At 36.5% G+C, this 26,922-nt stretch overlaps 2 protein-coding genes across 4 annotated transcripts in view; both read left to right on the top strand.

Annotated features, from left to right (window-relative positions):
• The window catches only part of LOC5573536 (modifier of mdg4), a 419,719-nt gene that overhangs the window by 264,989 nt on the left and 127,808 nt on the right, over nucleotides 1-26,922 (top strand). The gene's annotated exons all lie outside the window — the stretch shown is intronic.
• Nucleotides 21,105-24,156, top strand: LOC5565165. The gene is made up of 4 exons (XM_021838323.1): nucleotides 21,105-21,455; nucleotides 22,551-22,835; nucleotides 23,216-23,284; nucleotides 23,744-24,156. Exons 3-4 carry the CDS (start codon nucleotides 23,281-23,283, stop codon nucleotides 23,992-23,994), a joined length of 255 nt encoding a protein of 84 aa, XP_021694015.1. The 5' UTR covers nucleotides 21,105-21,455; nucleotides 22,551-22,835; nucleotides 23,216-23,280; the 3' UTR covers nucleotides 23,995-24,156.

Consider the following 26,922-nt stretch of genomic DNA (forward strand, 5'->3'; position numbering starts at 1 on the left):
ACTTCGAATCGAAATCAAATCAAAACTGAATTCAAAATCAAAATCGGATGGAATCTGAAATGAATCAAAATCTAATCGAAATCAAACCAAAATCGAATTTAAAAACGATTTGGAAATGAACCGAATCGATTTTCCAGTCGAATCAAAATTGATTAGAAAACGATTGGTCCGAAATCAAAATTTAAGCAAATCTAAATCAAAATCAAATTGAAATCAAACCAAAATAACATAGAATCAAGGTCAATTCAAAACCAAATTTAATTGAAATCGAATGAAAATTAATTTGAAAACGAATCGAGTCGACATCAAATCTAAATCAAATGAAATCGAGAATCAATCAAAATCGATCGAAGCCGAAATCAAATTGACATCCATTCAAAATCAAATAATAGGGTTCCGGTACCAATGATTGTAATGTACCAGTAGATTGGACTATGGAATAAAACGAACATTTTTCGATAAAAACGACATGTGCTATTTTTGGTGGATAGATCGTCTCTAGTTTTGTCGATTTGACAAATTTTAGCTTTTCATTTTATCCAAAAGTCATATAAATAATTAAGTTTATGCAAAACATTTGCTCCCTTGCACCAGTAGTTGCCGTTGTGTTCCAGTAGTAGATCAATGGATGGAAGCAGTTTTTAAAATGGATGTACAAAAATGAAGAAAAGCACTAGAGATGATCTTTATGCTTCATTCGAAAAATATTAATTGCCTTTCCGAGGGAAAAATGTTAAACCTATGTAAACATTTACCATTTTGTTAAAAATTCCATGCCACGGGAAAAAAATCTGTGGTAAGAATTACTATTTTAGCTGACTACGCCCATTCTTGAAACTACCATGGAATTTCAGACCAATTTACTATCTTTACGGTACATCCCACCACATTACTGGTACATTTGACAGAAATAATTTACAACAATCTGATTTCGACTACAGACATGGTAAAATCAAGCGCATTTCTGGTCTGCTGAAAATTGCCGGTGCGAGCGCTTAAGTTAACCCCCTAAAATAGTAGTTTTTACCGCACAATTTTTTTGCGTGTGTATCATTCCCGAACGTCTACTACTGGAGCACTAGCGCAACTACTGGAACACGTGTACCAATAGTGGCTCAAGTGATTTCATGTTAAAAAATTTGTTTTATCACTCTTATTATATTTTTCTCATATAGTAGAGGTTGAAATCTTTCAGTTCACGCCAAAAGATCTCTGTTAAGGCTTTTCGTTATTTTGTTATGATTTTTTTATAGCTTAGATAGTCCACTAATGGCACCGGCACCCTAATTGATTTGAAAACGAATCGAATCCACATTGATTATAAAACAAATCGCAATTTAAACGAAATCAATTAGAATAAAAATTCATTCGAATTTGAATCGATATCGAACCAAAATTCAATGGAATTGAAATCGAATGAAACCGATTTGAAATCGAGTCGAAGATTAATCCAAATCGAATGAAAATTAATTTTAAAACGAATCAATTCAATCTGAAATTGAATAGAAATCAAAATCGATATATAATAGAATAGGAAAAGACTCAAAATTGATTTGATCGAATATAAATGGAACTAAAATCGATTTGAAAACGAAATGAAATAGATTTGAATTCGTACTGATCGAACTAAATGAAATCAAATCAAATCAAAATTGAATAGAAATCAAATCGTAATCAAATCTAAATCGAATCAAAATCCATTCGAAATTGAATGGAATCAAAGTCGAACGAAAATTTATTCGAAAACGACTCAATTCGAATCAATTTGAATCGTAATTCAATGGAATTGAAAGCGAACAAAATGATTTGAAAACGATTTGATCTGAAATCAAATCGAAATCAAGTTGAAATCAAATAAATATCTAATTGATATTTTATCGAAATTATCGAATCGAGATAAAATAAAATTGATTTGGAAACGATAGATTGGAAGTCTAATAGAATCAATATCAAACCGAATCGAAGCAAAATAAAAATCAAATCGAATTCAAATAATCGAAATCTTACAGGGATCGAATCAAATAAATCGAAATCTCATTAAAATCAGACCGGAGTCTAATAGAATTCGAATAGAATTGAAGATGAATCGAAAACAAGTTGAAATCGAATCGGAGTTGAATCAAAATCGAATGAAAATTTATTTGAAAACGATACAATTCAAAAAACCGAATTAAGTACTATATTTGGTTTTTTTCATCTACTTATAGGTATTCTACTAAACAGCTCGAAGATTTATTAAGATACAATTCAATTTAAAATCGAAAAAAATGAAATGAATCGAATAGATATGAAATCACCATTGATTAGAAACTGAATAAAAATTGGTTTGAAAACAAAACGCAATAGATTTAAATTTAAATCGAAATCGAATCAAAATCGTATAGTAAGAAAAAAAACAAAATCGATTCAAAAACGAATCGAAATGGAATCGTAAATGAACCGCAATCGAATCGAAACGAAATCGTATTCAAATCGTATCGAATAAGAGTCGAGCGGAAAATGATTAGAAAAGGAAGTAAAGTAGTACCAAAAGTTGTATCTAGGTTCGTCTTCGATTTGATGTGTTGAAAGCAAATAAGACAACACGAACAGCGTGGGACAAAAATATCCGGATCCGTGCATTTAAAAGTGGTATTTAAAACTGTAAATTATTATCATTTCGAAGAATAAAGAAATTGTTGAGTGCCTTCCTACATACATGTCTTTTATTATAAAAATGTTATCCTTTTATAAGATATTTAACCAAAAAATGTTTTTCATTCTAGATATTTCATTCGTTATGAGCTCCCGCGGAAAAACTCAACTGAACGTAAACGGACACCACTACACTTGCGACAAGACAACCGAGGAAATCCTGTACTGGTGCTGCAATCAGCGTCGTGTCCTTGGGTAAGAATAATATCACTTCCTCAAACTCCCATTTTCCGCATTATAAATGTCCATTCCCTGTTTTAGGTGCACTGCTCGCGCTGCTACGCCACGTAGGAAGCAAGGGGACCACCCAAGCATCAGACTCCGCGGCTTCCACAACCATGGACTCATTTTGGAACGTCGTAAACCGGGCGAGTATGCTAAGCTGAAGGAAAAGTACGATCGAGAGCGGAAAGTGTTGCCAGATGTGGAGCCTCGTCGTCGATCGCTTCCTCGATCGAAGGCAAAAGAAAAATAAGCCTGTTTTTCAAACTGTATTTCGCTACTATTCTAGTACTACAATTGTAATAGTGTTCATCTATGAATGTCCCGGATAAATTATGTCATCAATATATACTATCCTCCTGAACGATTTGTTCTCCTCTTTTGTAACTCATACCACTACTCAAAAACATTTCATTAAAATTTATCCGTTTTTTTTTGTTTCAGATATTTCATTCGTAATTAGCGTCCGGGGTAAAACTCAACTGAACGTTAACGGGTATCTGTACACGCGAGGAAAAGCATATGGTGATTTCCAGTACTGGTCCTGCAATCAGTACAGAGTTCTGAGGTAAAGACATACTCAACTACCCTAGTACCATAACATTTTTACGACAATTCCCTGTTCCTTTAGTTGCACGGCTCGTGCCTCCACCGGTCGCGCCAAAAAGGGAGAGAAGCCAACCGTTCGACTGCGTGGGTTCCACAACCATCCGATCATCGTGGAACGCCGCAGACCGGGCGAATGTGCCCGTCTGAAGGAACTGTACGCACCCGAAAAGGAAGTGTTGCCTGATCGGAAGAAGCGACGACAACGACAACCCCAGCAAGCACCGCTTCCGCCGATTGAGCAGTGTTTCGTGAAGACGGAGAAGTAGCGAGGACTTTATCATGACGACGTTCGGAGAAAAGGAGCCAATTGAAATGAGTATTATCTAGTACTGCACTTAATGTAGACTGATCATATCTGTGGTTATTTATGACAAAACAGGATAGAACTATGATATAACCTTTGCAGCGCAATTTGAATTTTTATAATGATGTTTATAGATACTCTTCGAATTCCACATTCTTACATTCTTTTCACATAATTTGGCACCATAAAAATTTGTCGAATGGTATTTACATAGAGTAAAGTGGGGCAAAAGTTCGAGTAGGGTAAGAGTTTCTTTTTGAGATTTCTAGCTTTATTCAAAACAAAACTGACGGATTTCACGCCAACTCGACAAAGGGATTAGCAGCACCCCTTCAGAATTCAATGAAACTTTCTGGGTGTGAAGACTATGTAAAACTAAGATACTTTACATTGAATTTTTTAAGTCCCAAAGTTTTTTTTTACTTTTTTTATAAACCCGTATAACTCGAAAACGGTAAGACCTACAAAAAAGTGTTGTATGGGGGACTGTCGTGAAATTTCCTGACGTTTTAGAAAAAATGTTGAAAAAATAAAAACACATTTTCTACACTGAAAAAAAATATGATTCAAAACTTAAGAGTCGATTTAAAAAAAATGGCCATTTCAGATTTTGATCGTCCTTAAGCAAAAAGTTTCGTAATTAAATTTACTAAAAGTCGTCCATACATTGCAAATTGGGCATATCTAAGGGAAAAAAGTTTTTCTAACAACGAATTTTTCAAGTCCAAAACTGAATTTTTTTCAAAGATTTTGTTCTAAATCATCAAATATGATCGTGTTTTCAAGTGATAAATGAGTTTGAATCAGAAATAAATTGTATTTTTTATTGAGAATAGTTAAAAGACGGAATTATGCAGTGATTATGTTTTTTAAATGAAGGCAATCTATGGATTTCGCCGTCTGCCTATGAGAAAATCAACTCCGTCTAACAATCCGACGAATTTTTATGGTTCGAAAGATTGCAAACATTGAAAAGGAACAACCTGATCCATACCCCATTAAATTTTCTTCTAGAAAATACTACTAAACGTACCTGCGTTACAAGCCAGATGAATAAGAAATAATGTTTGTATTGTTATCTACCTAAAATGTCCGTTAACGACCTGAGTTACTCAACAATCACCGCGTGAGTGTATAGAAAGATACAGTATTGGTCAAAACATTTGCAACTTTTCTGATTTTCCATACAAAATGACCAACTTTGGAAAGCTATATCTCAGTTATTTATAAACCGATTCGAATGAAAATTTCACAGAATATCAGATATAACTTGAATTCAAACATATATTTTTGAATATTTTTTTTTTTCAATCACGGGTTTATGAGTAATAACGGTTTAACTGTAGTCTAATTTTAGACGAAAAATTCCAAACTATTTATCTCAAAATCTGATAGCCCTACAAAAAAATTGTCTTCGGCAAACTTGTTCATCTCGTCAATATCTACGACTTTGCTGAAGATACCATGAAGCTATACCTTTAATATTATTTGTTATGCCATTTATTAAAAATCGTCAAAAAATTCACTTTAGTCAAATCGTTACTGCCTTTGAACTTGTGATGGGAAAAATCACTCATAAATGTATGTTAAAATTCAAGTTATGTCTGATGTTCTGCCAAAATTTCATTCGAATCGGTCCATAAATAACTGAGATATAGCTTACCAAAGTAGGTCATTTTGTATGGAAAATCGAAAAAGTTGCAAATGTTCTGTCCAATACTGTAGGTATTTAACTTATAATTGTCGTTCTACCTATGCATATAACTATTTAAGCTTGATGTCAATAAAACTCTTTTCATTTTATCTAAGTAATTTGTGAAAAGAAGTTAAAGATGGATCAACAAGATTTATCGCGCAGTAAAATTTCGAGATGTTGCGCCGGTATAAACAATCCTAAGTGCAGGCGTAGCCAGTTGCGAAACTTGTCACCAACAATGATCGAACACATACGTGCTATGGGATATAGTCATCAGCTTGATGAAACTATGCATATTTGTGAGTCATGTCGCTTAGTGACCAGGCTCCACAGAAGTCCGCCTAAGAAAAAACGACGTTCGGGTGGAGGCGAAGTGAATCAAAATCCACAACCACCAACAAGCGGTCAGGCCTCCAATGAAATGCTAGGTAAGATAAATTTACCTTGCAGCCAGTGTTGTTGATCGGCGAGAGAATCAGCGAGAGCCAACGATAATTATTATCTTTTTCACCATCCCTATTCGCACCGGGTGGTAGGAGAAGCAGCGCATGGGCAAGTCAATAAATGAACGGATTGTGTCATTCGGTTGACTTGTTCATTTTCTTCTCTTCTCGCAAATGAACAAAGATACACAGCGTAGCCGATTGATTCATGCCATGATAGCGGCTACATACAGATCGCATACAGGAGAATCGCCGCCCGATAATTTTCAAAAAAAGAGAGGGATTTCCACTCATTTGATCGCAATCATTCCATGGTGGTTTTCGCATTATTCGTACGTATTGCAATACTTTTTTTTATTTGCTATGTTGTTCGTTTTGGACACGGCTCGCACCTACGAAGATCCATCTAGCCGTTTGCAATGCATTTGCAAGTCCGACAGCTTTTGCGTGCGTATAATTGACTTTCTTACAACACAAATTCAACAACGCTGCAATTCTCACCCTTTTATAATACTTTTTGTATGTTAATTTGACAGTTTTGTATGAACTTTAATATGGTCAATTTCTTTCACTACTGGACTACGGAGTGCGGCTTCATAAGTGCGAAAATGCAAATAAAAGTGCGGGGATGCATCGAATCATGCTGGTGTCTTCAGAGCGCTTATGCTTTGAATTGCAAAGAATAAGCCCGCTAAAGACACCGATTCGATTTGATGCAATCGCGCACTTTTATCAACATTTCCGCACTTGTAAAAACTTCTGCGATAGGCCAGTTGCGAAATAAATGCGCAATATCATGAGGACAATCATTTTCCGCTTCCTTCAGCGTTGAGCATAAATGCAGTTAAATTATTTTCAACCGAAAGAGTTGAAAAAGATTTTATAACATATAATATACTGCAGAAGAAGACGTGAGATATCCTTGATATTATTTGTTACACAGTTTAAACGGATTAAATTGAAATATCAAACTGCAATACTTAATCGCCCTATTTCGCATTCAACAAAGCGTTCTGCTTATTATTAAAACGCTGAAGAAAACTGTTATAATTTTATTTTATTTGTTAGAAATCCATATTTTTTTTTAATTGTTTAGTAAAACCAGGAGTTCAAATGTTTTCAACAATTTATTTCGTATTATTTTCACAATTTCCGTTTGCAATAAAAGCCAAATTTAGAACGACCTACATCATAAAACTTTTGGAAGAGTGGACATTTTAAAAAAAGTTTCGAACATTTGAACGAATTATAATATGCACAGTTAAAAATAATGAAGATTACTCGTCATGTAAACTTCAATTATGCGATGTAAACATGACGTCATGTAAATTTAGGTCCTGTTGGGTTACATGAGATATAATTGAAGTTTACATGACATATCATGCAAATATCCATGATATTCCACGCTCCAATTATGTGCATTATATGTCTCAGAAATTTACACGTTTCGTTCGAACTGTGTGGATTCAATGATTATATTCATAACTCAGAAAATAGAACATCTAATATGAATACTGACGTGCGTATTGTCGTGTGGGTGTCAAAAAACAAATCCATGACCATCCAGTGGCTATTTATAATGTATTATTCAAATATACCACATTGTTTTCATTATTCTGGTTTTAATTTGCCGTAAAATATTGGCCCAAAGTCACCATTAAGGACCAATGTATATTAAAGTTATGTTGGTGTCAATCGAAACTATTATTCTATATAATAATCAGGCTCTTTTCCTAATGTGTTTATTTGGTGACTATGAAATGGATAGGTATATACCTTGTTAATATTTGTTTTTCATTTCTTTGTGTAAACACTTTTTTTAATTCAATTACATTCCAAATTTTGTGTTGTTGTCATGTCTAGAGTCGGGTAGGTATATTGTCGCGCGCCCGCCAAATCGGAACGCGCATTTGGAACAACGGATCCATAATATTTGATGCATCCTGTATAAGTAACAACCCTACAAATTAAAACACTATGTTTAATTCAAACCAAGGGAAGCTTTTTAACCATTGCTCAAATTGATCCTATTAGCCTTATTGCGCTGTGTACATTAGTTTGGGACAAAAATCAGATTCTCGCTTAATTCCACTTTTTGGATTGCATTTGGGTCGTGTAAAAACTGTACAAAATTTCAGCTCGATCGGTGATACTATAATTTAGCGACAGCCGATCAAAATTTGTATGAGATTTACTTCTTCTTCTTCTTTCTGGCGTTACGTCCCCACTAGGACAAAGCCTGCTTCTCAGCTTAGTGTTCTTATGAGCACTTCCACAGTTATTAACTGAGAGCTTACTATGCCAATGACCATTTTTGCATGCGTATATCGTGTGGCAGGTACGATGATACTCTATGCCCTGGGAAGTCGAGAAAATTTCCAACCCGAAAAGATCCTCGACCGGTGGGATTCGAACCCACGACCCTCAGCTTGGTCATGCTGAATAGCTGCGCGTTTACCGCTACGGCTATCTGGGCCCCGATGAGATTTACTATAGGAAAATTTATCTTGGCAAATAAAAACCGCCGGAGGTCGCTCATTGAGCATTAAACATTGACTAATCTTGATTGATTACTTGGAAGGTTTTCTCAAAGTCTTGTACATTCGAAGCTCGTTATAACTTCAACTTTTATAGTGACAAAAACTCTCTATAACGACATTTTTCGGCACCTTGAAAAATATTTTATTGTAATAACTATACTCTATAGCGACTTTTCTCTATTATGACTGTCCCTTGCGATGTCGTTATAACAAGCTTCGACTGTAGATACTTTTGGATACTTTGATAAGAATAATGGAAAGACGAATTGCGTTCGTGTGTAGTCATGGTAAGCTAATCCCAAGCTCCATTCATTAAATTTCTGTGCAATTGCTTCGATTGCTCTGGTCAATCACGGAGTAGCAACTGTTCGGTTATCTATGCTCATGCTCAATTTGGTTTAATCTCAGAATCCCGGGAATTCGAGAAATCCCGAATCTCGGGATATTCGGAATATATATTTTGCAATGTTTTTTAGCAAAACGGCCGTAAAAACCCACTAGTGCCTATAGTTACACTAAGGTTACGCACACTCTATGCGGCAAGAATTACACAGCGAGGGAAGAAATTTGTCGAATTCAAATTGCTGTTAAACTCAAAGAATAACTTAGATTAATCATAAACATTAATGAATTAAAAATAAAATGTAAAATTTCAATGAATATGTCATACTGCTACCTACAGAACCATTTCAATTGCTATAAATTGGTTATCGTCATCAATATGACTAACTTACCCTATGCATCAAAATTCGTTCAAATACTTATTACCAATGGAAAAAGGAATGTTTAGCTCGCTAAATCATTTCACAAGATTGAATTGAAAGTTCAAATTTACAAGAAGATGAAGACGATACTTCATATATCACAGACATTTGTGAAAACATTATATTAAAGGGCTGTTCACATTAGAATTTTCGTCGGTTTCTCGAACCCTTCTTCCCCATTGCTAGTGTAAGATTTTTTGTTTAAAAATTGAAAACATTTTTGAACATTGACATTGTTGAAATATTTATTCGCATAGTTATTAAAGGAAAAAAATCTTGACATCCGTGCGAGATGCCGTACTGAATACCAGCGCATATACGAGTACACATTTGAATTCTAATCATAAGAATCACATCCAAGATTCGGCAGACAGTTTCTAATTCTCTACCACGCCAATAAATTCTTCTTCTGATATACCGTAGGAGTCTCTTATGCATTCTGTTACAAAGCTTAAAAACACGTGACGAACGGGTCGAGTTTTCAAAACATTGCCAGTTTGCTGACACGCACCGTCTATAATCCTATATGATCGCAAATATTCCTAAGAGCGCCCGAGCGACCGACGCATTGATGCAGGTTACCGATAGTATCTTCACACAATCGAATAGTGATCCGATCGAGCGGTGCAAATTGACGCGCAGGATCGGATCACGAAACGATAATGAACAGCCTGCTGGCAGTGAAGAATGGATCACCAGTCAACACAAGTGGACTGCAATGAACATACGTGCCAATCGAACGATGCTGACTCTCGCGCAATGTTCATTTCAACGTTCTCTTTGCCATGTCGCCTTTCGCCTGAGAGGATGAACTCGGTTGCCCTCTCCAAGTGCAACAATCGATTCGGCAATAATTTGGGATTGAGTGTGAATTGAGGCGAGAGAAAACATCCTTGCTTGCAGCACATTAAACGACAATGATTGTTTACATAGAACCCATATCAATATATTAATTCGACATTATTGTATATTTCAGAAGCAGTCCCGTCCTGTTCATCTTTGCCATCCGTCCCATCAGCGAATGAATTACTAGGCCCCTACAACGTGGAAAAATTCAACAGTATTATTGAAACTTTGAATTTATCCCCAATCTCGTCGAGAAACATGAGGAGCTTGGACTATCAAAAAGTCAGTGGAGATCACCAAAGCTGTACGTCATGACATACTAGGCATGGATGCAATGGACGTCGACAAGGTGGAGGCATTCGAGGAAATCACCAATCAGTTGAAAGAAAAATTCAACTCACTTGGTATTGACAGAAATGACCAGTTGAAAATATTATCGGTTCTTCCTAAGTCGTGGTCGATCAACAAAATTGTCGAGGAGTTCGAGGCACCAATTTACATGGTAAGACAAGTGAAACAACTTGTGAATGAACAGGGCATTCTATGTACCACAAGGGCTCGAAGTGGGCATGGAATTAGTGAAACAGATAAACAGGTTGTTATTGATTTCATTGATAGTGATGATATTAGTAGGCCTATGCCAGGAGCCAATGACTTCGTTTCTGAGTACCGAAATGGTAGTAAAGAACAAGTTCAAAAGCGTCTATTGATGATGTCTCTTAAAGAGGCGTACCATCAGTGCACCAGTAGCCGCTCATGTTCCAGTAGCCCGCTCACACTGAAAAAAGATAAGTTTGCACTAAGTAAATTCGAAAACTATAGCCACTATACTGTTCAAATCGACAAATTGAATCATACTGTGGACATTATTTTGTATATTTACTGAAATTACCTTACCTTTTAAGCTCGTGAGCGGGCTACTGGAACATGAGCGGGTACTGGTACGTTGACGGTACATGATTTTTGAAGAAAGATGCCAAAATGTAGAAATTGGTTTTACTTTGTTTACTATGTTGAGGCCTAAACATTGTAGGCTTCTCGATAGCACAGGAATTCACAATGTATGTGTGTGCACATACCACGAAAATGTTAAATTAATGCTTAACAGTTTAGGAATTGTCTCTCAGGCAGAAATTTGTGAAAAACTGTTATGCGATGTTTTAGTAAGAACGACTGATTGTTTTTTTTGAGAATGTGAAAAGTGTAATTCCAAAGAAAATATTACAGGAGAACTAATCTCGCTTTTAGAGGAAAGCGACAAAGAAGATGTAGTTTTTCAGCAATGGCTCACCACCGATCGCTGTAATTTAGAAACTATAATAAAGCCTGTTGAAGAATTTGTTACGTATTTCGTGGAGAAAGTTGATAAGCTAATAACTCATGATTTTATTTGCAAAGAACAGTCTTCTTTTCTACGAAACAAAAAAAAACTCCTTAAAACAAGGTGAAATACTGGTAATTAGCGACTTTTCTGAAAATTATAGTTTTATCATACAAAACGCTGCTCAAGGATATCACTGGAATAATTCCCAAGCAACGATACACCCATTCGAGATTTACCATAAAAAAAGATAATAAATTGGAAAACGTTAGTTTTATTATAATATCAGAAGTGTTGACCCATGATACAGTAGCAGTTCAGCTATTTATTTCAAAATTGATAAATTTTCTTAAACAAAAAATAAATTTCTCAAAAGTTATTTTTATGTCAGATGGAGCTGCAGCTCATTATAAAAATAAAAAAAATTTTGCCAGCTTATGTAATTTCAAGAAAATATATGGATTGGAAGCAGAATGGCACTTTTTTGCCACATCCCATGGCAAAGGCCCCTGTGACGCTATTGGTGACACTCCCAAGCGAATGGCAAAAAGAGCAAGTCTTGCAAAAGACTATGGAAACACAATCGCAACTCCGCGAGAACTATTCGACTGGGCAGTGAAACAAACTGATACATGTATCACCAAATTAAATTTCTGTTATATATCTAATGAACAGTATGTTAAAATGTCAGAGGAATTGATGGAATTGTTTGATAAGGTTAAAACTGTCCCTGGTACCCAAAAATATCATTGTTTTATGCCTATTAGTGATACACAAATTGCAGCCAAACGGTATACCAATTCAGAGGATGAACCAAAAATATTCAATTTATTCAGTAAAGCCCAAAAATAATGTAAATATTCATGTGCAGATACTACGTTTTAGGATATATAGCAATAATAAAAATAATGATGCATGATAAAAAAAACCACGACTTTTTTTTTATAAGCATAATATTGACCCTTTCCAGACACCTGTTAAGATTGGCTTTGACCAAATAAGAAATAAAATATTATTGTGATATCTTTCCAACCATTAAAAACCCATCGGATTGTTAGACGGAGTTCATTTTCTCATAAGCGGTTTGGTGCGAGATCAATTGTATTTAATAAAAAAAAAAACTTTGTATAATTCCGTTTTATTTCTTTTAACTACTCCCAATAAAACAAATATAATCTATTTTGTGATTAAAACTCATTTATCACTTCAAAATATGAGCATACTACACTTTTTAAAACGAAATAAAAAAAATAAAAAATAAAAAATTTGGACTTAAAAAAATTGTTGTTAGAAAAACTTTTTTCCCTAAAATATGCCCAATTTGCAATGTATGGACGACTTTTAGTAAATTTAATTACAAAACTTTTTGCTTAAGGATGATCAAAATCTGAAATGGCCGTTTTTTTTTTAAATCGACTTTAAAGTTTTGAATCATTGTTTTTTCGGTGTAGAAAATGTTTTTTTATTTTTTCAATATTTTTTTCTAAAACTTCAGGAAATTTCACGACAGTCCCCCATACAACACTTTTTTGTAGGTCTTACCGTTTTCGAGTTATACGGGTTTATAAAAAAAGTAAAAAAAACTTTGACCCTTTTCAAATGTTAGACTAGATCTATTTTGAAAATACAAAATATGCAAAGTATCTTAGTTTCACATACTTTTGACATCCAGAAAATTTCATTGAATTATGAAGGGGTGCTGCCAATCGCGTGTCGAGTTGGCGTGAAATCCGTCACTTACAAATGTCATGGTGGTTCGAATGCTACTCAAGTAAGGGACTTCCACTCCAAACATCATAAAAATTGTTTGAGATTTGTAAAAATTATGGCTATTTGTTGTTTTTCGACGTGAAAATTGTAATTTTTGGTCAAACTTTCGATGCATGGAACCAAATGAAGATAAAATATGTTTCAATATTTTATGTAAGAGCGTTTCTAGGCCTATCATAAGGATGCTTTGGGGCTAATACACCCCATAACCCCATTTTTTTAATGGGGCCAAATTTTTTGATGAAAATGTACTGTGTATTTTTCGGCAAACATAAGTTTACGGCTGGTATAAAGTATGTCTGTCATAAAAGTATCGATATTTTGTGTTTAGCCAGCAAACTTTTGCCCCACCGGGCAAAAGTTCGTTTGAAACAATCAATTTTGAAACTGTTATAACCTAGAATGAGTAAATATTTTTACACAAGTTTGTTCAGCAAAACTATAGCCAATATATTGAAGGTTCACTGTAGAGTATTTGTTTTGTTTCATCTGCTATTGTTTTCCTGGAAACTTTGATTGTACCACTAAGGTCGAACTTTTTCCCCACCTTACTCTACATTCAGTTGAAAATTATTGATGTTACATATCAACATTAGATAAACTTTCTAGTCCCTTTTATGGGTTTAAAGTTATTGAATTTTTCAAAAGTAGTTCTGTTTGATCTTTCGACCTTGACGCTTGCTCCTACGGGGGCGAGCGACGAAGGCAGGATCAAACATGTCGCGCGTCGGTCTAGTAAGTGAAAAAGTGGCGTGATCGGTTAGTTCTTTTTGATCCTTTGACCTTGACGCTTGCTGCTGGGCAGTGCGTCAAGAAAGCCAAGTTTTTTTTCCTTTTCGGGTCGCGCGCTTTTTTTTTCTGAGTGCTTTTATATAGCCAAGCAAACGAGTGAAGCTGAGAGTGGATTGTGGCTGCACAGTGAAGGATAAAGGATCAATTGGTGAGCTCGTTTCATGCTACTATTTCTAATCTATAAAATATCCCGAGTAACACACGTGTTCTGGTTGATGCATGTTAACTCTTATATGACAAAATATAGTCTTATAGGAGTTGACGAGCATCAATTGTAACATGTGTGTTCTTTGGGATGTATGACTGCACATTTAATCGTTACAATTGTGGGACGTAAATATGAATTTTCAACAAACTATGAATTGTTCGTCACTGTGAGTGTCGACACAAACTCTGATTCATGAATTTCTTTATGTTTCACATTTTTTTATTTTCAGAACACCCCTTTTTACCTTTATTTGTGTAATTAAAAAAAAACTTTGAATGGTTCGACACTACAAGTGTAGACTTGCGAAAAGTTCACTTTATTCAACAAACTTTGGATGGTTCGCCACTGTAAGTGTCGGCATAAGAATAAGAGTGTTCTATGATGTTCCAACCAATCAAGTTTTTTGTTTCTTTTCAAATGAGTAAAATATAATAACACATGCTTTCGTCCTGACAGCTGTAGGAATGTTACATTTAGGTATTTGTTCAACAAACTTTGAATGGTTCGTCACCTCAAGTGTCGGCATAATTTTCCACTACATAGAAATTGTTCATATCAAATGAAAATATTATATTTGCAAATAAGCATGTATATATCTCACAAATCATTATTTATCATGGTCTAATCGCTTATCAAAGTGAATCCTGTGACCCAACGATCCTTCCCATTAACAAACATCCCTCCCAGTAACCTTTGTGGAGATGCAAAGGCAAACACGGTCTCCAAATAGCAAAGGTTACACACTAACATTCCTTCCCCCAATCCCACCTGACTGCAAGGACGTGGCCGGCGCCGTTATTGACCCTGTATAAATAGAGGCACTGAATTATGCACATTGAAGAAGATTATGGCCAATCCCAGCCGAACTTCTAGTTGATTCTTTTGTGCATTTTCACTGACTTCGGTCAATCACGGAATAGCAACCATTGATATGTGTAGTCAGTCTAAGCTAAGCTTAAAGTTATTGAATTTTTCAAAATTCTTCAAGCAGAGCTTTGACATCTGAGATGATATATTGATGCCACAAGGAAATCTTACCTTACCTTACCTTACCTTCCCTTAATCTTACCCTTAAGGCAAATTTTGATAAATTCTAGGTAAAATCCTCAATATAATAAAGCGGAATCCCACACAATTTCAATGTGATATACTGGAAGATTTCAAAGTAAAATTTTGAAAGAATCGAATCAAACCGAAGCCTGGATCGAATTGAAATCATATCAAAATAAATCAAAACAGAATAGGAAAATTTTGATTTTGAAAAAAAAAAACAATTCCATGGAAAACGTTAGTCTAAATATGGAAGATTACAAAGCGTTCAAAGCATTTTCTACCGGTTTTCCAAATGAGTTCAAAAAATGAAGTGGCTTGGTTCCGATGTGATGTGCTGGAAATAACATTCTGACATTTTTTAAATGAAAATCCAAAAATCTTATAGCGAATAGCTTTAGTATATCCTGAATGCGAAGTTAAAAAAAACATAATGAATCTCTGAAAAATTTCGTAAAATTTTGATAATTTCAAAATTAAATCCTGGAGGATTTGTACCAAAAAAACGGAAGTTTTCAACTGGAAATCCTGAACGATTACTGACGGTCAGGATTTCGAAGCAAAATCAATCTTTGAACATTTTGAAGCGAAATTTTGAAAGGTGTAGTGATAGTGATCCTAAAGTAATCTTGAAAGATTCTAAAGTGATATTCTGAGTTATTTCAAAGTGTAAATCGAAAAAAAAGAGTTAAATCTTTATAGACTACATGCGCAATTTTGCAGGATTTCAAGCCTCAGAAACATTTGGAAGCGAAATCCTATAGAATATAGAAGATTTAGAAAAAAAATCAAATCCTAATTCTGAAATATTTTATAGAGAATGTCAGAGTAGAAACGTGGAAGATTTCAAAGCAAAACTTTTGAATGATTTCGAAGCAAAAACCAAAGACAAATTAAAGACCTCCATGTTATGGCTCATAAGGTAATCTAGAATGCCGTGAAAAGTGTACTCGATCTATCAAACTTGGGTATCTTTTGCACTATCGAGGAACCAAATGCAGTACTAGAAGTGGTACCCAATCTGAGCCCGAGTGGGACGGAACTGCAAAAAACCTTGTAAGATTTCAAATTCAATTCCTGATAAATTTCAAAGCAAATCTTCTGACAATTTTCCATGTGAATTTTAAAAAAATGTCGATGGAAATCTTGAAAGGTTCAGATGCGAAATCCTGAGTGATTTCTAAGTGAAATCCTAAAAAATCCCGAAGCAATTCAATTGTTCAAATTGTGAATTGAAATCCTAAAAATATTTGCAACAAAATACTGAAAAATTTCAGAAAGAAAATTAAAAATAAATTCAAACCAAATTCGAAAAACTAGTATTCGATAATTCGAAAATATTATTCTGATTGATTCCATAGGGAAACTCTAAATGGTTTCGAAAAAAAGCCTCACCAAACCATAACAAAGAAAGATTTCGAAGTGAAATCCTGAACAATTTAAAGTAAAATCCTAATTAAACTCTGAGCAAAAAAAAAATCAAATCGAATCCCTAAAGGATCTTGAAGCAAAATCCTGGATAATTTCAAAACGAAATCCTGGAGGACTTGTACCGGAAATCCGGAAGATTTCGATGGAACATTTGAGAGGATTTCTAACGCTTTAGAATTTGCAATTTCCAATGGATAGGATTTAGAAGGGAGAGGAGAATTTCGACGCAATCTAAATATGAGTACTTTGTCTAGAATGTTTTTTTTTACGTTTTTTTCAGGTTACTTATCAGTGCAAACTTTACGAATATTGTCAACTATGCTTACACATGCAAGAATTGTTGGGTTCATATACAGAATGTGTTTTAAAATCTAACATTTTCTTCATCGAACCGTATAATATAGTTTTATTGACAAAAAAAGATAACAACTTTTATATATGAAAGGGTATTATATAATGTTTGTATTAAGGTGGTTATAGAACGAAGCCACACCTCAAATTTTAAAGAGCACAAGGCTTGAGAAATAAAAAACGCTCCGCGTTGAAAATCTATACCATTGGTCGCCACCAGCAAGCAAGCATTTGATTGGTTTTCAACGCGAACTGTTGTCAGATTCTCTCGTCTTGTGCACTTGAACATTCAAAGTTTGGCTTCGTTTTATAATCACCTTAAGGCTTTTTTGGATACTAATGTTATTAGACTTTCTACAGCATTTCGGAATAATATAAGCCGATTTTCAAACATTATTCCATGTGTTTTTCTATTAGTTTAAAAAATTCACTAAAGCTTGCCTATTGCTTCATTATTATGTCAGCATTAGAATCAAAGACGAAACAAAGACGTAGTATTCAGAATCAGAGTGTATACCACTTCTAGTACTGAATTCGTGACCTAAGTTTGATACATTGCAAGGGACCTTAACGCCTTTATTTCGGCTGTATTAGAGTTGTGTATTATTTTCGATGGAACTTTTTAAATTTATTCCGTTTTCAAGGGGTAGGGTAACTAATAATGTTGGACCCCCTGAGCCATATTCCTGCAAATTTCCCAATTTAAATCGTAATACCAACTCAATTCGCATGCCATATAGGACTATTCCGCACTTGCATCAACCGTATGTACATAGAAAATGTGCTTATTTTATCTGAAATTAATTTAATTTAATCGGTTCATCCATACAACCGTTACAACACGTTACACCCAGAAATTGAAGCCGTCAGAAATTCTCCAAATGTAAACAAAAACTTTTTTCAAATTTCTTAACTAAAAGCGTAGAATTTCTTCGGTTTTCCATTGTCAATCGATTGATTAGACTTTGGGCAAGCATATTATACAACCAGTGTCGTGGACTTTGTCGTCAAACGATGAAAAATGCCGGGTGTCCAAAATATATACTCTGAGGGTCCAAAATGTATTGGTGTGTCCAAAATAATGAAAAACAGTGCTTCACAATTCAATTATTTTCGACGTTTTTTAGATCCTACATGACCCAGGGTGGCCACCAAATTTCCATTTTGAAATTCCCGGTTTTCCCGGTACAATCGCCAACATTTTCCCGGTTTTTTATTTAGCTAATTGAAGATATTTCAACTCAATTTCTAATCTTTTGATTTTTTCTTCATGAAAACCAAGAGTTCTCAAAAGCAAACAACACACTTAGAATGAAGGAAAAATCTGTAAAATATGATTCAACAGATTTTTCTGTTAAACAACAGTGGTTTGACATGAATTGACAATGAAAATCAATCTTTTTACCATATACCGAAGTTTACACTGAAAATCTGTGAAATCATGTGTGGCCGGCGTATTTATAATTGAGAATTCCGCTAAAGTTTATATTTTTGTATATTTATATAAATATACTGGACTTCATTTCACTCATCACATGTTTAATTTTGTTCTCGCTATTCAGAAGAAGAAACCATCGGAAATTCATGAAATATTTCCGAACTATTCAATACTTTTGACAGCTGAGCTTTTCCAGCTTCATGGATCGATCGATGAAATAAAACATCAATAGGGCAAACGCTCCCTTAGTGGAGGTAGTGTGTTTTGACATGTTTCGCACTTTTTTATGGCTATGTGACATTTTTCCATGATGTACGATGTGAAAATGATGCAAGTTATCGAAAAATATTCATAAAATTTAACCATAAACCTATTTTAAACAATTATTTTGCTTAAATTTTTTGCTCCTTTGCACCTATAGTGGTGCATCAGTACCCATAGTGGAGGGTCCCATAAGAAATCAATGGTTTGCGCCACTAAAGGAACCATTCTTAAAACATACCTCCACTAAAGGAACAGTGTTCCTATTGTTGGTGCAAGGCTTTTTGCAGGGAAATTTCAAATGAATCGTGATTTTTATACATTTGAATGATAGAAGGATTTGAGATCTAGCGATTGATATGCTAAAATCATATAATTTTTGATTTTATCACCATGTTTTAGCAGTTTTCGCTTAGGTGCACCACTAATGGTACATTTGCCCTATTCGGTTGAATTGCACAGAAATTTGTGATTTATTCCAAGTGTGAAGTTTAAGCTGAAAATTAAACGAAGCCACACATGCAGAAGAATGTATCTCTACCGAATTTATTATTTTTTGTCGATTTTTTAAAGAATGAAATATTAGATACTTTTTAAAATAATTTATTGTAAGAAAAAAAAACTTGAACCTTGATTCAAAACATCGAGTCAAAAATGTTAGAGAAAAGGTTAAAATAAATGTAATTTTGACAGTATTGGAAAGATTTGAAAAATATTTCGAAACATGGTTAGCGATGTTGTGGGAATAGTCGAACTTTTTTAAGACGCATAGTGTAGAAAGTTGAAATTAAATCATTAAAAAAAATTAAGCATTCAAATGAGTTATTCAAACATAACGATTTTCTACGACTTCTGGTCTGTAGCTCCAAAATGTTCGTTCAACGTTTTTCCCGGTTCGGTGGCCACCCTGTGACCTTATGGACATTTTTATCTCGTAGAGGAAGTTTTTCTTTACATTTTGGCATGTTCTTTGACTTGGTTCGCTGTGCAATTAATTAATTGGAACAAAAAACTTAGATCACTTTCTTAGGGGGTCCAAAATACGACCGTTACCCTACTCTTTTTAGAAAGGCGTAACGTATCAAATATGGGCTTCTTGATATTAAATCTTCCTACTATGCTGTGCAGTCGGAGCTTTTTGTGGAACGACGACTTCGTGAGGCTGCCGTCATACAACGACAGCTATCAATTGATTAATCCCTATACCAGTAGCATTATTTGCTGTCTTTAGCTGTTTTTTTGCTGACATTTTTTTTACATTTTTCATGTTACTGATTTTTTCTCTTTCTCGGTTGTTCTTATTTTAAACAAAAGACTGTTGTGAAAAACAATGGTGCAATCGTTTTTGAGTAGTGCATTTGTTTTTCTGGTGGACTACTCTGTATTACGTTTATGTTTGTTGCAATAAGCGTTGAATGTTGAATGTGTTTATATTGGGCTAGTAATTTGTGAAAATCGGTTATGGTAACGATATAGAACTTTACTAGAATGGAATGTAACAGAAACCACATGGTTTTGTCGTAAGGCCGGAAAATGTTCAATAAAATAGACAATATTTATTAACCCTTTTCTACTTTAAATCAACTTTTACTATACATGTACAGTAATGGTAGCTTTATATACACCGTTTATATGCATTAATTGAAGCTTGAGCATCATAATTACTTGGGACCCCAGGTAACATTAGTAGCCGAGTAACAGCTCAGTCAGCTGAAATGAGTATATTTTAGCTGAATAAACTGTTATTCAGCTAAAAGTTTTACTTGGGATGTTCCCTACTCCAGACGTAGAAGGAAAGTTACAAATGTAATATGTGCTCTGTGATTTGTTTATTGCTGTTATTGTCTTTAATTTATTTATTTTTTAATTGTTACATCTGGGCGCATAAAAACCTTGAGCCATAATTTTGTAATTTTTAAATTTTTTTTAGACGACTTCACCGATTTAAGTATGTTTTGTTAGATAAGCTTTTCAATACTTAACATTGCATAGCCCATATTTTACTTTTTCGATAAATTTTTAGACTATTTAACAATAACAGTCAGAGACATTTTATATGGGCAGCGGCGTTTCCCCAACGCACAACTCTAGCCAGTCAACGCGTACTTCTGTTAAAACTAGTATCTGCTGAATCAGTCTGTGCATTAGCATAGTAATTCAATTCAATGTTTCTGATAGTCAATAAAAATATAGTTAATATATGAATCATGCACTTGCTTATTACTTGAAATTCATTGCATATGCGGCATATGCAAGCCACGCACAGTGAGCTTACCTCCACCAGGCATTGCGCTATTGTAGACGTGAAGAAATATTTATGCCGCAACATCTGGCAACACAGGTAAATAAACAAAACAAAAACATTCTCCGTTCGTGTTTTTGTTTTGATTTGCACCGGTGATTGATTGAAAATTTCTAAAAAAAAAGTGAAAGGGCAATTGAAATCATAACGAAAAGTGTTTGTCAATACGATTGATTTGGTGTGACAAAGTGTAATGTTTGACCAAGCCAATGAGACCATCGATAGAGTGGGATAATTCAGTTGACATCAAACACAGGCAATCGCAGTAAACCGATTCTGATGCAACTTTTGATCGATTACACAGAATCCTTTTGGATTCATGGTTTGCACAGTTTTATCTGACGTGAGAATAATATGTGGTTTTATATTAAACAAAATTTGTTCATGAGCCAACGACCTGATAAACTAGTAGAGTGAGAAAAAATACAGAAAAGTTAGTTTGTTGACGTATTTTGGGAAGAATAATTATTGTGTGTTTTTTTTTTATTATAACCCAAAGCATTTACACTCAAATGATATGCACTCATGTACTCTCAATACCTCCAGTATATTTACTGCTAAATTCAAATGCAATGCAAAACTAGCTTTCAGTGATAAGTGATTGATCTCATCATAATTGTCTTTCGCAATAAGACAGAGCAAACAGTAAATTATACATTAGAATGCTAAGTAAGACATTTTCTTACTACAATCAACTCTCCCTAACTCGATATTCCGTATCTCGAGAACCGTAGTAAAGGTTGCTTGGAAGTAGCCATTTCGATGGTCCCTTGGATCGCAGTTGCACTCGATGGTCCCTTCAATATCGAGTTAGGTATGTGGTATGTGTCCAACAATTCAAGCATCAATACAGCAGATTATGTGTATCAGTTGACCGTCGAATTAACATGAGGTTTGTACAGCTGGTTTGCGCAACCATCCACAGAGGCTTGTAGGGTTTAAATGCCTACTTATCCAAATGAAGATAATTCCAACTGTTTGTGACGTTAATGCACACCAAGGGAAGACGAAAATGAGACCTTCGAGTTTCGTTTATATGTACATTGCTGTATAGCCAGGTCCGTCACACTCGGGCTCAGATTGGGTACCACTTCTAGTACTGCATTCGGTCCCTCGGTAGTGTAAAAGGTACCCAAGTTTGACAGATCGCAGTACACTTTTCACGGCATTCTAGATTACCTTATGAGCCATAAAATTTTGAGCAATTGCAAGGGACATGGAGGTCTTAAATTTGTCTTTGGTATAGCCTCGTGAGGTAGAAGGCTGAAGTGTATGTAGGAAGGAAAGAAAAGTGTACGGCCATCAGTCAATCTTGGGTGTCGAGATACCCAACGCAGTACTAGAAGTGGTTGCAGATGTCAGTTCGGCTAGTACGTCTTAGTTTCATATTTGATCTAACCTTACTTTGGAATATAAAGATTTGCAATTCAAAATAATTTCCAAGTGTATAAATTCTAATTATTGTAAATGTCTCCAATTCCCACTAACGAATCCACCCTCCATTTCAGGTCACTGCAAGAAAAAGTTGGACCTCACGAACCATGCCGTGAGCTATGTTGCCACCTGTAGGGGAAACACCAAGATCATCATCGACGGTTACAGTTACACCCGGCACCACAGGTACAACTGGAACACCTACTGGAGATGCGCCAAATCGCGCCAGTGTCGAGCCAAGATTACCACCAATGCCTACAATGCGGTCATAACTCACAATCGCTGTCCGCATTCGCATCCGCCGGATTCTTATGGTGATCAGTAGGTTCATCAGCAGTATAAACGCTTGATTGCAAAAGGTGTGGAAGTACTAGATTTTATGAGTTTGTTCCCAAAGAGTATCAGTTCAATCAAAGACGAAATTAAGACATAGTAGTCGCGTTCATAATGGGTATCGCTTCTAGTACTACACTTGGCTCCTTGGTATTGCAATTGGTATCTGAGTTTGACAGCATTCTAGATTTGGATGTTTTACCTCATGTGCCAAGGCAATTTTGGGTAGTTCCAAGGCACATGAGTGCCTTTTTCGAAATCTAGAATGCCGCGAAAAGTGTACTGCGATCTGTTAAACTTGGGTATCAAGTACCAAATGTAGTACTAGAAGTGGTACTTATTTTGAGTTACGATTACTTAATCACTAATCGATTTCCACAATTTTTCATGTTTTTTTTTTTGTTAGAATTTCAAAAGCTATAGTTTATGAGAACATCATAATGAAAAAATGGTTTCTGTTCCTGGAAGGATATGCGTAAGTACTTATAAATATCGATCCGCCAACTCATGTTTGGCCCTTCACATAAAAGTTTCAACGTGCTTGATCAAATCGGTTTTATAAAAGCCTAAGATTATCCTCTCCTTGGTACCTGACTTGAACCTGAAAGTTGATAGATACATCCGTAATAAACCTGCAATTGTTACTTGGGATATTCCCAGGATTCACCTACAATCTTCTTCGAAGTACTTGAGATCCCTACATGAATCCTTTAGGAACTTCCAGAAAATTTTCCAGGATTTTCTTGAAATGTGTATTGCCTATATTGCATCTGAGGTTATTGAGTAATCAAAAAAGTTGTACTCGATCTGTATCATAATAAATAAAAAACATTCCAACGCTGCTGAATATGAAACATAAAGCCTACTAAGATTGTATGCCAAACGCCCGTTATGCCATCACTAACAAGTCACCCCCCTTTTCCCCTAATTCCAGTTTGGCACAGTGATGTACTGAAGCTGATCAACCCGGAGATCAAGTACGGCAAAACGCAAGCCGGCGGCACGAGGATCACGATCGACGGCTACAGCTACTGTAAGCACTACCGAACGGGCTCGAAAACGGTCTGGCGGTGCTCGAATGCCAACTTCCGGAAGTGCCGCGCCAAGATTGCCACCGTGGCCAACAACAGTGCGGAGGTGAAGTTCAACTTCGTGGCGCACAACCATCCGCGGAAGTGGTTCTGAGATCCGGAACGGTGATCCTACCAATAATGACGATAGGGTTATGTGAACCGGTGATCGATAGTCCAATTACCAAATTGCAAAATTACTTAATCATTTAGCGAATTCAATCTGCCAATACAAAAAAGGAGCTAGAATTCAACAATAAAAACTGCAGTACTAGAATTATTTTCCAGTTTCATAATTAAAACGAATCCAAACTAAATCACTAACTTTAAATTCTTCTTCCCCAATTCCAGGACGTCGCTCCACAATCCTGAACCTATCGGAGCACGTATTCAGCGTGGGAATGACCCAGAGAGGAAACTCCAAGCTCACCATCGACGGCTACAGCTACCGCAAGAAGAGTGTCAGCGACACTAAAGTCTACTGGGCGTGTGCGCAGCTGCACGCGAAGAACTGCCGAGCGAGGATCACCACCCGGACCGACAGCACGAAGATAACGTACAACCTCCGGCCGCATACTCATCCGCCGGAACTTTAGGTGCTATAAAGCTGTGGTAAAATAAACAGATATTTATCAAATTGATCGGTTGGGATAGTTTTCTAGCTCATCTCGCACTTTTGGGTCACTCGATAAATCACGTTCTTTTCAGGAGCTTGGAAGTTTCTTCTTAGAAGCCTGGGAACCTCTCATAAGCTTAGAAGCTTTTTCTCAGTAACTTGAAGGCTTTTACTAAGAAGCTTGAAAACTATCTTAAGCTTAGAAGCTTCTCATCAAGAGTTCGGAAGCTCAGAAGTTTTGAAGCTTCTCCTCAGTAGCTTGGAAGCTTCTTCTCAAAAGCTTGAAAGCTTCTCCTCAGAAGCTTGAAAGCTTCTCCTCAGAAGCTTGAAAGCTTCTCCTCAGAAGCATGGATGCTTCTCGTCAGAGGCTTGGAAGCTTCTCCTCAGAAGCTTGGAAGCTTCTTCTCAAAAGCTTGAAAGCTTCTCCTCAAAAGCTTGAAAGCTTCTCCTCAGAAGCATGGATGCTTCTCGTCAGAGGCTTGGAAGCTTCTGCTCAGAAGCTGGGAAGCTTCTCCTCAGAAGCTGGGATGCTTCTCCTCAGAAGCTGGGAAGCTTCTCCTCAGAAGCTTGGAAGCTTCTCCTCAGAAGCTTGGAAGCTTCTTCTCAGAAGCTTGGAAGCTTCTTCTCAAAAGCTTGAAAGCTTCTCCTCAAAAGCTTGAAAGCTTCTCCTCAGAAGCATGGATGCTTCTCGTCAGCACAATTCTCGTCAGAAGCTCGGAAGCTGGGAAGCTTCTCCTCAGAAGCTGGGAAGCTTCTCCTCAGAAGCTGGGAAGCTTCTCCTCAGAACCTGGGAAGCTTTTCCTCAGAAGCTGGGAAGCTTCTCCTCAGAAGCTGGGAAGTTTCTTTTCAGAAGCTGGGAAGCTTCTCCTCAGAAGCTGGGAAGCTTCTCCTCAGAAGCTGGGAAGCTTCTCCTCAGAAGCTGGGAAGCTTCTCCTCAGAAGCTGGGAAGCTTCTCCTCAGAAGCTGGGAAGCTTCTCCTCAGAACCTGGGAAGCTTTTCCTCAGAAGCTGGGAAGCTTCTCCTCAGAAGCTGGGAAGCTTCTCCTCAGAAGCTGGGAAGCTTCTCCTCAGAAGCTGGGAAGCTTCTCCTCAGAAGCTGGGAAGCTTCTCCTCAGAAGCTTGGAAGCTTCTTCTCAGAAGCTTGCAAGCTTCTTCTTAAAAGTTTGGAAGCTTCTTCTCAAAAGCTTGAAAGTTTCTTCTCAGAAGCATGGATGCTTCTCGTCAAAGGCTTGGAAGCTTCTTGTCAGAAGCTGGGAAGCTTCTCGTCAGAAGCTGGGAAGCTTCTCGTCAGAAGCTGGGAAGCTTCTCCTCAGAAGCTGGGAAGCTTCTCCTCAGAAGCTTGGAAGCTTCTTCTCAGATGCTTGGAAGCTTCTCCTCAAAAGCTCGGAGAGTTTTTTCTCAGCTGCTTGGAGAGCATTGGAGGCTGATGACTTCTTATCAGAATCTTCGAAGTTCCTCCTCAGAAGCCTGGAGCTTCTCTACAGAAACTAGGAAGCTTCTCCTCAGAAGCTGAGAAGCTTCTCCTCAGAAGCTGGGAAGTTTCTCGTCAGAAGCTGGGAAACTTCTCCTCAGAAGCTGGGAAACTTCTCCTCAGAAGCTTGGAAGCTTCTTCTCAGGAGCTGGGAAGCTTCTCTTCAGAAGTTGGGAAGCTTCTTCTCAGAAGCTGGGAAGCTTCTCCTCAGAAGCTGGGAAGCTTCTCCTCAGAAGCTTGGAAGCTTCTCCTCAGAAGCTTGGAAGCTTCTTCTCAGAAGCTTGCAAGCTTCTTCTCAGAAGCTTGCAAGCTTCTTCTTAAAAGTTTGAAAGCTTCTTCTCAAAAGCTTGAAAGTTTCTTCTCAGAAGAATGGATGCTTCTCGTCAAAGGCTTGGAAGCTTCTTGTCAGAAGCTGGGAAGCTTCTCGTCAGAAGCTGGGAAGCTTCTCCTCAGAAGCTTGGAAACTTCTTCTCAGATGCTTGGAAGCTTCTCCTCAAAAGCTCGGAGAGTTTTTGCTCAGCTGCTTGGAGAGCATTGGAGGCTGATGACTTCTTATCAGAAGCTACGAAGTTCTTCCTCAGAAGCCTGGAGCTTCTCCACAGAAACTAGGAAGCTTCTCCTCAGAAGCTGAGAAGCTTCTCCTCAGAAGCGAAGAAGCTTCTCCTCAGAAGCTGGGAAGTTTCTTCTCAGAAGCTGGGATGCTTCTTCTAAGAAGCATGGCAGATTCTCCTCAGAATCTGGGAAGCTTCTCCTCAGAAGCTGGGAAGTTTCTCGTCAGAAGCTGGGAAGTTTCTCGTCAGAAGCTGGGAAGCTTCTCCTCAGAAGCTTGGAAGCTTCTTCTCAAAAGCTTGAAAGTTTCTCCTCAGAAGCATTGATGCTTCTCGTCAAAGGCTTGGAAGCTTCTCGTCAGAAGCTGGGAAGCTTCTCCTGAGAAGCTGGGAAGCTTCTCCTCAGAAG

This window comes from Aedes aegypti, chromosome 1 (genome assembly GCF_002204515.2).
Source record: "Aedes aegypti strain LVP_AGWG chromosome 1, AaegL5.0 Primary Assembly, whole genome shotgun sequence".
NCBI classification, from domain to species: domain Eukaryota; kingdom Metazoa; phylum Arthropoda; class Insecta; order Diptera; family Culicidae; genus Aedes; species Aedes aegypti.